The sequence below is a fragment of the Podarcis melisellensis genome (assembly GCF_964234715.1).
Source record: "Podarcis melisellensis genome assembly, chromosome: 10".
In the NCBI taxonomy this organism is placed as follows: Eukaryota; Metazoa; Chordata; class Lepidosauria; order Squamata; family Lacertidae; genus Podarcis; species Podarcis melisellensis.
The window spans coordinates 61,667,535-61,681,489 of record NC_138542.1 but is presented as its reverse complement, the minus strand read 5'-3'; the positions used below and the strand labels follow the sequence as shown (position 1 = coordinate 61,681,489).

The 13,955-nt window shown below is 42.7% G+C and overlaps 1 protein-coding gene across 1 annotated transcript in view; it reads left to right on the top strand.

Annotated features, from left to right (window-relative positions):
- Positions 1 to 13,955, top strand: part of LOC309378620 (1-phosphatidylinositol 4,5-bisphosphate phosphodiesterase zeta-1-like) — a 42,353-nt gene that overhangs the window by 18,611 nt on the left and 9,787 nt on the right. The window contains exons 6-9 of the mRNA XM_081927035.1: positions 1,618 to 1,770; positions 4,132 to 4,350; positions 4,958 to 5,114; positions 11,168 to 11,284. Coding sequence (XP_081783161.1) covers positions 1,618 to 1,770; positions 4,132 to 4,350; positions 4,958 to 5,114; positions 11,168 to 11,284 — 646 coding nt within the window. The remainder of the gene's footprint in view (positions 1 to 1,617; positions 1,771 to 4,131; positions 4,351 to 4,957; positions 5,115 to 11,167; positions 11,285 to 13,955) is intronic.

Below are 13,955 nucleotides of genomic sequence, written 5' to 3'. Positions count from 1 at the left end.
ATCTGAAGATTTCTCAGTTGTGAAAGAGAACTAAGTTGTTCACCAACATTTATTAAAGCAATATTACATCAAGCACCCAGTTCAAACACAGCCAATTCCCACTTTCATAGTGTCAAAGTCACCAGAGATCAAATTCACATTCCAAAACTGGGGAGCGTCTCTCCAAGAAACCATCCTTGAAATTCAGGGGCAAAGCAGCCCAGCATTCCACTGTTATGTTCTGTCCGCTATCAGCAATCCCCATTCTTTGTAAAAGCCACTTCCTAATATGTGGGTGGCACTGTGGGTTAAACCACAGAGCCTAGGACTTGCCGATCAGAAGGTTGGTGGTTCAAATCCCCATGACGGGGTGAGCTCCCATTGCTCGGTTCCTGCTCCTGCCAACCTAGCAGTTCGAAAGCACCTCAAAGTGCAAGTAGATAAATAGGTACCACTCCAGTGGGAAGGTAAACAGTGTTTCTGTGCGCTGCTCTGGTTCACCAGAAGCGGCTTAGTCATGCTGGCCACATGACCCAGAAGCTGTACACTGACTCCCTTGGCCAATAAAGCGAGATGAGCGCCGCAACCCCAGAGTCAGCCACGACTGGACCTAATGGTCTGGGGTCCCTTTACCTTTGGTATGTGGCAGCTGCAGGCATTTAAAAAGAAAACAGAGTCACAAATCCCAGATGGGCATGGACGAGCTCTTGGTCATGCCTAACGTGGCCCTTGGAATCCTCCTAAGAACATAAGAAGATAAGAAGAACCTGCTGAACCATCAAGTCCAGCATCTTGTTCTCACAGTGGCCAACCAGATGCCTGTGGGAAAACTCACAAGCAGGATTCAAGCACATAAGCGCTCTCCCTTCCAGTGGTTTCCAGTAACTGGTTTCCAGAAGCATTGCTATCATGACTACTAGCCATTGATAGACCTCTCCTCCATGAATTGGTCTAACCTTCTTCTGAAGCCTTCTAGGTTGGTGGCCATCACTTCCTCCTGTGGGAGCAAATTCTATAGTTCAACTTTGCTTCTGGTCATTAACTAAGCATGTATTTTTCCCTACAAAAAGTGATTCAGGAGGCAATCCTTACCCCTAGTGAGCAGCGGTGGGACAGTACAGCTGTATTCCTGCTGCTTGCACAACCAGTGGCAACGGCAGTGTTGAAGAAAGGCTGAAGTAGCAACAAGTTGGCGATGGCTTAGTATCTAGAGCAGCGATTCTCAACCTGTGGGTCACCAGATGTTGTTAGACTACAACTCCCATCATCCCTGAGCTCTGGCCTTGCTAGCTAGGGGTGATGGGAATTCAACAGCATCTGGGGACCCACAGGTTGAGAAAGACTGATCTAGAGGATCCTTGGCTAGCTCAAATCTGCTCCTAAATTACCCCTGAAACACCTCGTTTGGGGTTTACACTGACCATTGCCTGCAGTAGCTTCCTTCCACCCACACTTTTCCTATGACAGTTGTGGATTCTCCCCACTGGTAAAGGCCAAAACAGCCAGGCAGTTCTGGGTGGTGGGATGCCCATGACACATTCAACTATCTTCGAGCTTATGTGGGTTGAGGTTTGGATACTTCTGTTAATGGACTTCCTCAGTTTCAAAATACTAACAGTCTTTATGTTAAATTTTCAGGCATCAGATTATCCCCTTACACTATCTTTGGAGAATCACTGCAGCGCTCCGCAACAGGAGAAGATGGCTGGCCACTTGCTAGACATTCTCAGGGATACCCTCTGTACTTCAACACTGGATGATAGCATGCCATCTGAACTACCCTCTCCAGAGGTAACATCTCCCCCAAACCCAACATTATTATTATTATTGTAAAAGATGGTGTGTTGGGGTGTTTTGGTGCGTGTCAGTTTGTGTGTGTTTGTGTGCAAGCTCTGCAACTGTTGTGCACATTTGCAGGATAATGATTATTTGGAGTTTGGATTATCTTCATCATAAAAAATGAGATTGGTCAGGGGGAAATGAGATGGTCCTCTTCATCCTGGAGAAGAGTGACTAGTGGGGTGCCACAGGGTTCTGTCTTGGGCCCGGTCTTATTCAACATCTTTATCAACGACTTGGATGATGGACTCAAGGGCATCCTGATCAAATTTGCAGATGACACCAAACTGGGAGGGGTGACTAACACCCCAGAGGACAGGATCACACTTCAAAATGACCTTGACAGATTAGAGAACTGGGGCAAAACAATCAAGATGAACTTTAACAGGGAGAAATGTAAAGTATTGCACTTGGGCAAAAAAAATGAGAGGCACAAATACAAGATGGGTGACACCTGGCTTGAGAGCAGTACATGTGAAAAGGATCTAGGAGTCTTGGTTGACCACAAACTTGACATGAGCCAACAGTGTGACGCGGCAGCTAAAAAAGCCAATGCAATTCTGGGCTGCATCAATAGGAGCATAGCATCTAGATCTGGTCTGGTCAGACCTCACCTGGAGTACTGTGTCCAGTTCTGGGCACCACAGTTCAAGAAGGATACTGACAAACTGGAACGTGTCCAAAGGAGGGCAACCAAAATGGTCAAAGGCCTGGAAACGATGCCTTATGAGGAACGGCTAAGGGAGCTGGGCATGTTTAGCCTGGAGAAGAGGAGGTTAAGGGGTGATATGATAGCCATGTTCAAATATATAAAAGGATGTCATATAGAGGAGGGAGAAAGGTTGTTTTCTGCTGCTCCAGAGAAGCGGACACGGAGCAATGGATCCAAACTACAAGAAAGAAGATTCCACCTAAACATTAGGAAGAACTTCCTGACAGTAAGAGCTGTTTGACAGTGGAATTTGCTGCCAAGGAGTGTGGTGGAGTCTCCTTCTTTGGAGGTCTTTAAGCAGAGGCTTGACAACCATATGTCAGGAGTGCTCTGATGGTGTTTCCTGCTTGGCAGGGGGTTGGACTCGATGGCCCTTGTGGTCTATTCCAACTCTATGATTCTATGACTCATAGGGCTTGTGATCAATATCACTCTTGTTCCAGCCCATTCTTCCACTTCCGCCCCTCCTCTCACCATAGCTCATTCCGGAGCCTTTGAAACTGTGAGTGAAATGAAGTAGTATGGTACAGTGGTTAGACAAGGGATTGGGAAGCTATGGCCCTCCAGATGTTGGAAGACTGCAGCTCCCATCAGTTCCAGCCAGCATGTCTAGTGGTTGGGGTTTATCAACATCTGGGGTGCTGCAGGTTAGCCACCATGGATTAGACTGAGGAGACCCTGGATCAGATCCTCACCTGGCCATGAAGATGAGGGATGGTGTTGTGATGGTCACAATTTCCCAGCCTAGCCTATTTCACAGGCTAGTTGTGAGGATAAAAATGGGGAAGGGGAAGAACCACTTATGCCATCTTTAGTTTCTTGGAAGGATATAAATATTGCAAGCATGAGAGGGCAGAGGAGCCTGTGTTGCATGGATTGATAGACTGCTTCCTGTATAGGCGACACATTGCCCACCCCCTTCTTCAAACAAATTGAAATATAATTGTTTTCCAGGAAAACAAATAGTCAGATGTGAGACATTCCAAGCTATAGACAAGCCATGCTGATATCTCAGGAAAAACACATTGTCCTTGAGATGACAACATGAGGCTACATGCAGTGTTGGTGTGCAACACTTGAATTGTGTTGCAGTCCTGAAGAAAGGGCCACACTTGTGTAAACTGACTCACAACTATGGCTCCCTTGCTTGTTGAATTGTTCCTAGAGCTATATGCTTCTCAAAATTGCACTCAGATTGTGGGTGGAGAAATGCCACCAAGCTTCTCTAGGTGAAGGAGAATTTATCCAACAAGTCTCAAGGGTCGGGCTCACCACAAGCAGTGGTCATAGCACAGCTTGTTTCTTTAATTTTCAGGAAGGGGTAGAATGGATAACCATGGTTTCCTTTTCATTAGCCCAAAAGCTAATCCCTACATGCAAGTCAAATCTCCATGACATAATGTTGGTCGATGACTTAGATGTGAACAAATGACAGGGGTTTGACAGGGGTGGAGTGGATAGCCATGGTTTCTTTTTCATGGCGTCTGCTAGTCTGGTTTGCATAATGTTTCCCCAGAGTGGACATCTGAACAAAAATGGTTTTTGTTCCTGTATGGTTGTGTGGTTTACTGTGCTGAATGCCCTCAAATTTCTTCCCGCAGCAATTGAAATTCAAAATCTTGATAAAAAATAAGAAAGTCGGAACTCTGGAAGAAACCCTGCAACGCAAGGGCCAGAGATGCATGGGCCAAATAGCAGAGCTCGAGGAGGTCATGGAGTCAGAGGATGACCATATTGATGAAGACCCTAAAGCACAGTTGATCAAGAAGCCTCTTGCTCGATTGGCATCAGCACCCAAAAAGGATAAGAAGGACAAGAAGGTAAATATACCTTCAGTTAGAGGTGGGGAAGGAATTAGATTTTGTTTGCATTTCAGTGAGAAAGTAGCTAATTCACACTCCTTGAACCAAAACATGAACAGAAACCCAGCTATCCTTTGAAATGCACACTTCTCTGATTTATAATCAAACATTGTGCACTAAAATGCATATATTGAGGGTAATGTGCATTAAAGATGTGTGCAGCAGTGAAAACAACATAAAAATGCACTGCATTAGTGCAAATTGCTTGTAAAAATGTGTATACTAGTCAAAGATATACACAAAATGTGTTCATCAGCACTAATTAATCAGAGGTGGTTTTTTAATCACAAATTGCTTGTAAAAATGCAGAGAACAAAATTTAAGACTGGGAAAATGAGAAAGGAAGAGAACTGAAATTGATAGATTCCTCTATCCTTAACCTCCAGCACACCAGATTTTTGCAAAAGCAGCAGCCATGTTGCCTGTCTCAGTGACTATTAACTGATGGTTGGTGTTCAATGAACAGGGCATCTTAGCTATTCAGTTATACAAAAGCCCCAGGAGAGAATCACCTCATGTTTCTCACTTTGCAAGGCTGTAATGCTTTTTAACTTTTTATTCACAGACTCATAAGGTTAAAGTCGCCATGTTGCTGTCAGAACTTGTGATATACACAGCTTCCCGGTCTTTTGTCAGCTTTGAAGATTCAAAGGAGAAGCAGAAGTTTTATCAAAATAATTCCATCGGGGAGGTGAAAGGACAAAAACTTATAAGCAAGAGAGGTAATTTACAAGATTCTAAAATCGACACTTGCTGCTATTTGCTTCTTTAAACTATTGGAAGAACTAAACTTTATGCATGGCACATTTCTGCTGTTACACAGAATGGTATTTAACTAAATCCTACTTAGAGTAGACTTACTGAAATTAATGGCTCATGGCAGAATCCGAGACCAGGGAGAAGAGTCGGTGGAGGAAGATTGGAAGAAATTTAAAGACTATTTACAGAAACATTGTAAAATTAATGACTGTTAGAAGGATGTTGGAATGATGTTATGTGATTTTAGCAGGAATGATATAAAGGATTTGGGAATAACTGACTTAATTGGTGAAAGGAGGGAAAGTAAAGCTACATTATACTAAGATAAATTACAGGACTAAAATTTGAAAAGAGGGAAAGGATTTGCTGAAATGGATAATCGATCTAGAATACAAAAAAAGGGAGGTGTGAGGAGGTCAAGGAAATAAGCTAATGAAAGATAAGTAATGGGAAGATTTGCTGTATTTTTTTGTTTTTTCTTTCTTGTTTAATGGATTTTATTTCTCTGTTTTTTTATTTTTTCTTTCTTTTGTATCTTATCCTTTTTTCTTTACCTATTGGGATGTGTTGTATTGTTTTTTTTGTTTAAAATGATGTTTTTCACTTTTCCTTTTCGTACCCCTTAAAACTTTAATAAATATTATTTTTTAAAAAAGAAAGAAAGTAATGACTCTTGAGTTAGTCATGTCCATTAACTTCAATGGGAATCTAGATGGATGCCCATTGAGTCCCAGTGGGGGAAAAGCAATAATAATAATAATAATAATAATACCCCAATGTGTTTTATAGTCAGTGCAGCTTCCAGAATACCTTTTGCAACCAGATTGTAAGCCTCTGTGCTTGGGAATAAGTCATACTGATTTTACTGGAACTTATTTCCAAGTAAGTAGACTTAAACTTGCAACATGCAAGAGAATCAGTCCTAAGGACCCTCTTGTAGATGTCATTTGAACATCATTCAGTGGGATTCACCTCCAGATAGGTGAGCATAAGATTGCATCTTTGTGGTATTACTGATCTTTGCCGTACTCTACTGCATCGAGAGCCAAATCCAGTCAAGAGGTCTTTACTGCTTTACTGTTTGCTTCTGTGAAGAAGTCAAAGTGCTGTCTATGGAATACAACTCTAAATAAAGAGATATTTATTTGTTTCAGCCACTGGCCTTTGCAATCTGCACAAAACATAAAATGCACACACATATGTGAACAACTAAGGAGGGAAAATTACCAAACTCAACTGAGACACCAGTCATTTGCTTCCAGATCTAAGCATAATAGAAATATATACAAGAATAAACACTACTGAGTGGGTAAAATTACTAAAATGAATTAGAATTTTAAAATGATACAATTTAAAACTCTGGGCACTTTGGCAGCCCTTATTTTAATGGAGGTTGCTATGAATTTTGCAGGTTTTTCCCCCCCTTCCTGCTGTCAGCAGCTTATATTGATCTGCAAGGAGAAAAGTCATTGTAATAATTAGCTGGGTACCCCAGCTGAGACAGAAATAATGGAGTGATTAACTCTTTGTGTGGATCTCTCTAAAAAGAGCAAAATAATGTGAACCATTATCTGGGTACTACCGTCTCCAGAAACTTAGGGCCAGGAGCTATCGGAGGATTTGCCTTCTCCCACAGAAGCTCGGCCATATTATAAGATCTGCTTCAGAGATCATTCTAAGAATGCCTCTTCCCACCTTCTGAGATTAGGCAGGAGGCGACAGGTCATTCATTCCCCTTGGTGCGAACATCCTGGAACATCCTCAGAGGCTGCTAACCTTGCTGTCGTTCAGACATTGGGTTGATGTTGTTTGCTCATGTACTTGGAGGACGATCTGTTTCACCGCCAGGGACGGCGCTTGAGGATTTTGATCTTTGCGCATTCTGATATGACCTGACTTGTTCTGCACTTCCTGAACTAAAATGCAGATAAGAACCTTGCAGTTCACCCTCTTGATTTTACACTTCTCTGAAGCTTGGGGTGAACTTGTCAGCTCAAAAAAAGTATAAAAACCTGTTTAGAAATGCTTATTTTTGCGAGAGATAGTTTTTGGGTATATGCCTTTAAGTGCAAATGTTCAAGTAGGGATTTTAAATAATCTGCATGAAGGTTTGCACCTAAATTTCCACCTGAATTGTGGAACTTCCCCTCTGCCGAAGTGTGTTGAGTTTCTGTCTCCATTATACAGCTTTTGAGTTAAGATGCACCTTTTTACCTTGGCGTCTGGCAATCGAAGCATTTTTGTTTTACGGTCAACCCCCTTTTTTTAATGTATACTGTTCTTTTACATTTAGAATGTCCCCACACCCTACTTTGTTATAACCTGCCCTGGGACATTTATGGTAAGGGGTGTGGGCAAGAAAATCTATCTCTATCTCTATCTCTATCTCTATCTCTATCTCTATCTCTATCTCTATCTCTATCTCTATCTCTCTCCATCTCTATCTCTATCTCTATCTCTATCTCTATCTCTATCTCTATCTCTCTCCATCTCTATCTCTATCTCTATCTCTATCTCTATCTCTATCTCTATCTCTATCTCTCTCCATCTCTATCTCTATCTCTATCTCTATCTCTATCTCTATCTCTATCTCTATCTCTATCTCTCTCCATCTCTATCTATCTCTATCTCTATCTCTATCTCTATCTCTATCTCTATCTCTATCTCTATCTCTATCTCTATCTCTATCTCTCTCACTACACACACACACACACACAGAGAGAGAGAGTGCTTTTTTCTGGTAGGACACAGGGGTACGCATACCCCTAAACATTTTGTGAATCTAAGTTTGGCCTCATTGAGGGGCAGTATTTCAATATGAGTAAGAAAATGAGAGTACCCCTAAACATTTTTTAAAGAAAAAAAGAATGGTTTTAATATATATATTCTGGAATGTATATAAAGCTATGGTTTTCCCAGTAGTGGAAAGTGAAAAGTAGTATGGAAGTGAAAGCTGGACCATAAAGAAAGCTCATTGCTGAAGAATTGATGCTTTTGAATTATGGTGCTGGAGGAGACTCTTGAGAGTCCCATGGACTGCAAGAAGATCAAACCTATCCATTCTGAAGGAAATCAGCCCTGAGTGCTCACTGGAAGGACAGATCCTGAAGCTGAGGCTCCAAGACTTTGGCCACCTCATGCGAAGAGAAGATCCTGATGTTGGGAAAGATTGAGGGTACAAGGAGAAGGGGATGACAGAGGACGAGATGGTTGGACAGTGTTCTCGAAGCTACCAGCATGAGTTTGACCAAACTGCGGGAGGCAGTGGAAGACAGGAGTGCCTGGCGTGCTCTGGTCCACGGGGTCATGAAGAGTCGGACATGACTAAACAACAACAACAACAACAACATATATATTCTGGAATGCCTTTCCTAACAAAACACACATTTCTAAGCACTCTTTGACTGAGGCCGAAACTGGATGGAAAAGACTTGCAAATAAGGAATATATGTGAAATGGACTCATCTGCCCACCCCTGTTTCCTGCTTCATTTATTCTCATAACTTCTGCTGTTGCCATTTGACATAATTGTATCCTTTTCATTTTAATATTGTGCAGGATTTATTTAGTGGTTGTTTCAAGCCACCTTGGAAGCTTTTAATCAGAAGCACAGCGTATAAATATTTCAAATGAGTACAAAATATAGCACAGGCTCATATGTTGGTTGCTGCTACATCGCATAGGGATTCCCATTTCATATCAAGAGTTCCTGGCTGAGACATAGCACAGCACTGGAAGCAGAGAGAGATGGATTGCCTAGAAATTGTAGCAAAAATTACGATTCTCGGGGCTTCTCAAATCACCCACTTAAACAACCCCTCCCCCCGAACTGGAATAAATGATGCAAATTGGGCCTCCTGCAGTTTGCATAATCACAACATTTGTTTTGTGGAGTGGGAGCTATAATGGAATTCAGAATTTATCCTTAGTTCATTTCTCTAATAGTCTGGTGGTTGAAAGGTTTACATTATAGATCTTCAGCCAGTGGGGTGGGACCCACAGGTGGGTTGCGAGGCCATCCCAGGTGGTTCGCGGCCAAGCTGTTGCCGCCATGTTGGATTCCAGCTAAGGTTGACCAAATGGAAAGGGCACTTACAGGGGTGTCCGGGCTCTTGCACACATTGATCTGATGAGATACTCGCTGTATCCACTTCCATGCGTGCCCGCAAAGTGCAAAGAAGCAGGAGAAAGGCAAGAGCCTTCTTCCGTAAGGAATGTATTTCTGGCCAATTGTAGGCCTCACTTTCCTATAGGTATGGCTGTAGTGAGAGAGCTCTCTGTGGGATACAGTTACAGGTAGGTAGCTGTGTTGGTCTTCCGTAGTTGAAACAAAATTTAAAAAATCCTTCCAGTAGCACCTTAAGGTAAAGGTAAAGGGATCCATGACCATTAGGTCCAGTCGTGACCGACTCTGGGGTTGCGGCGCTCATCTTGCTTTATTGGCCGAGGGAGCCGGTGTACAGCTTCCGGGTTATGTGGCCAGCATGACTAAACCGCTTCTGGCAAACCAGAACAGCGCACGGAAATGCCGTTTACCTTCCCGCCAGAGCGGTACCTATTTATCTACTTGCACTTTGACGTGCTTTCAAACTGCTAGGTTGGCAGGAGCAGGGACTGAGCGACGGGAGCTCACCACGTCACGGGGATTCGAACCGCCAACCTTCTGATCAGCAAGTCCTAGGCTCTGTGGTTTAACCCACAGCGCCACCCGCGTCCCAAGCACCTTAGAGACCAACTAAGTTTGTTATTGGTATGAGCTTTCGTGTGCATGCACACTTCTTCAAATACACTGAAACAGAAGTCACCAGACCCTTATATATAGTGAGAGGGTGGGGAGGGGTATTACTCAGAAGGGTGGTGGGAATGGGTGATTGGCTGATAGGTGTGGTAAACCTGTTGACAACTGTTAACGACTGCAATTGGTCTTACAAGAAAAAGCAAGGGGTGAGATGACTAAAAATAGCTATATCATGTATAATGAGATAAGAATCCAATGTCTCTGTTCAGACCAGGTCTCTAGATGGTTTTAAGTTTCGTAATAAGTTGCAATTCAGCAACTTCTCTTTCCAGTCTATTTCTGAAATTCTTTTGTAATAAGACAGCTACTTTGAGATCTTGTATAGAATGTCCTGGGAGATTGAAGTGTTCTCCTACTGGTTTCTCTGTCTTGTGCTTCCTGATATCAGATTTATGTCCATTTATGGGGTACAGAAACTCTGTTCACATTCTAGTCCATTTCTATGGCTCTCGAGACTTCTTCCAGAATAGAGCTATGCTGGGGACCAGAATGTAGAAGTGCCCACTTCTGCACAAGGGAGCAGCCTGCTGGGTAGCTTGGTTGCCATCATGGCAGCAGCTGGAGGGCCAGGAAGTTACATCATAAGTCGGGCTGCAGGAGATGAGAGCTGGAAGGAGCAGGAATGCCTCACCATCCTCTCACAGTATTGTTTTGAGGATAAAGTGGTGAGGGGGATAACCCTGAGCTGCTTGGAGGAAAAGTGGGGTATAAATGCAGTGATAAATGAATAATATAAACAATTATAAATCACATCATTTCCAGTGGGAGAAAGTTTAGTGCATATTTACCCTCCCTTTTGAAATCAAAAGAACTGAACATATGCTTTCGCTTGAACCTATGCTTTCTCTTTGTTTGTTTTGAACAACAAGCACATTTTTACATGTTCTCCCTGTGACCATATGGACTACAGCCTTTTTTTTAAACCAGAGTTGAGATTTCTTCCAGTGGACTCTATCCTTGATATCCCATCTATAACTGGTTCATGGTTATGTTGATTTCCAGGGTCCATGGCTAGGTTTATGTTTATTTTTTATTTTTTAAAGAAGTGTTACTTTTGAATATGAGTTCATAGATGAGATGAAAGGAAATATTGCGTAGCATTGTGGGCAGGAATATTGCATGGTGACTTTGCCACAAACACACATCAAATTATCTTACCTTTGAAATATTAAAATTTTGTACTTTTTAATAAAATATGTGCACCATCCCTCTTTGCAGCTCCCGACTTCATTGCGCACACTACAAACTTCATTACAAGAATCTACCCCAAAGGAACCAGGACAGACTCTTCAAATTATGATCCACAAGAATTCTGGAACGTTGGGTGCCAAATGGGTAGGCTTTTCCACCTGGTTTTATGTGATGTGTTTGCATGCATGAAACACCAAAATAGGTTTAGATATATGGCTTAGATTTGATATTGTCTCACATGGATGAAAGAGGGTTGGGGGCTGACATATATTGGACTCTAGAGTGCTTTTGGGTTGCAGTCACAGGCCAGAGGAGGCTGAGGAGGGCAATGAGGTTAAGGTAGGTGTGTGGAACTTCTGTCCCTTCAGATATTGCTAAACTAGAACTCTGATCAGCTCCAGAAAGTGTAGCCAATGGCCAGAGTTGATGGGAGTGATATTTCAGCAGCAATGGGAGAGCCAAAGATTCTACACACCTGGAGACAGTAAAGCAAAGAAGCATCAAACACATTGGCCAGTCTGAGATGTAATGGAGAACCATAGTGGAGAGTCGGGGCAGGGTGGATCATGTGGTCCTCCTCCTCTCTTTGTGCACCGGGGGATGTGCAAAGTATCTTTTTGTAACAGACTAACCACAGTTCCCTGTGACATTTGAACTCAGGAAACCATGGTTTGTGCAAACTATGGTTCCAGCACAAGCCAGGTTCTGAAGCCATGATAGGAGCATTACTCATAAACAAAGGGCAGTTGCCTCAATTTGGATGTCATGGAAGGCTGTACACGGTTTAAAACCAGAAATGAAAGCATCCAATCTGCTTGAAAGAGGAGGCTGGAAAGAGGCGGAGATGTGGTGGACTGCAACTGCCATCATCATGCTGGCTGGGCCTGATGGGAGTTGTAGTCCAATAATTTATGGAGAGTGGAAGGTTCCCCAGCCCTGACCTGAATGCAGCCTTAATGATAGCGGACATATGGCTGAGTCAAAATTGCAATCCCTCATGCTCAAAAATATACTGTGCTGGCCTCCCAAACAGATGTCTAAGTCTTCTTCCTGTAGCACACTGCCTAATGTTTATGTCTTAACTTGTTTGTCATTGCAATGGGAAATGTAACAACAAATACATTATAGGAAGCCATGTACTTTGTTTCATCCTGCGGCAGTTGGGGGGAAGAACAAAAATACTAATTACATCTCTTCCTGCTCGTTGCTTTCATTTTTCGCTCCTCTTTAATGGCATGTGTGTAATGCATAACAAAAGATAAAGTGATCTGTTTGGTGAAATTAACTCCTTGCCTCTAAAAGCTTTGACTGGGTGCATTGTTGGCAGTGGACAGTTTCCTGGCGTGAAAGGATCATTTATTGAGTGCCACTCAGGACTCAGGCAGCCTGCATTGCAGGAAATTGGATGATTTGTAAATGTCACTGCAGCACCCAGAACTGAATGGGTGACATGTGGAAGGAGTGACTTTATTTCTATGAAATTAAAAAGGTTCTGAACCAAAGAGTTTTGCCCTTTGAGATATAACTATTTTGAGCTTGTCCACATGCTGCCAATCATCAGACTTGTATAATGGGAGTAGCAATACAGTCTCAGAGAGAGAGAGAGAGAGGGTCAGTCCCTTGTGAATGTTGAAGCTATGCGTGTATGTTGAGTTGGAAATATGTTCCATCAAGCTCAGTGAGACTTTGGCCGCATCTATACCTGCTGTCTAAAACACAATTGAAGCACATGGCTGAAAAAACAACCCCATGGAAACTGTAGGTTTGTAAGATGTTTGGCAATAGTATCTCTGTGAGGGGATAAACAACTGTTCCTGGGATTACTGGAGGAAGCCATGTGTGTGTTAAGTGATCTTTAAATGCATAGCAAAGATGTGATCTTCCTCCCAAGCAAAACTGCAACAAGACTGCAGTCTTAAGGTCTACAGGCTTCCTTATCAAACTGTCACCTATATTTATTATAATCCCTGTTCCATTTAAATGCCTAAGAGATGAAAGTTTTACCCACTTGGTGCCCACCAGATGTTTTCAACTTGAACTCCCATCAGCTTCAGCCTGCATGGTCATGCTGGCTGAGGTTGAAATGAGTTGCAATCCAAAACAGCTGGAGAGTGCCAGGCTGATTTACAGGATAGATGAGTAGGTTGTGGTGGAAATATCTACCTTACCTATCTAGTTTTATTTAATTCACGACCTCGCTTTGAAGTATTCTCCAGCAACAGAACACCCAATGAAACGAAACACAACCTAAACAGAACAATAAAACTACCAAAAAGAATGCCAAGCAGAGAGAAGCTAAACAGCAGTCAGTAAATCTAGATGAAATCAATTAGGCAAATTAAAGATCAGAAGATTGTCTAAATAGACAGAAAATCTTTAGGTTCCAACTTTGGCATCTCCAGCTAAAAGGTTCTTATAGCAGGCAATGGAAAATAGCTTTCTCTGCCTAAGTTATTGGACTGCCGAGGGCAGAAAAAATGGACAGTACTAGGCTAGATGGACAAATGGTTTAACTTGGCACAAGGCTGCTTCTGTGCACCTTTTGAGCACAACAGGTCTTTAAATCCCATTTGAAAGGGTCAATCTTCCGACTTAAGGTGTTACCTAGTCCAGGTGGCACTACTAGGAATGCTCTTTCTGCAGTGGCTGCCAAACTAATGGAGAGGGATGGGTAACCTCATGCCCAGGGACCAAATATGGTTCTCCATTATCTGGTCCTCAAAACCCTCCCCAGACCCCACCCCACCCCAGCCCTGCTTCACACTCCAAGTGCTTTGCAGGAACAGGCCCTTGAACACTGATAATGACTCTTGGT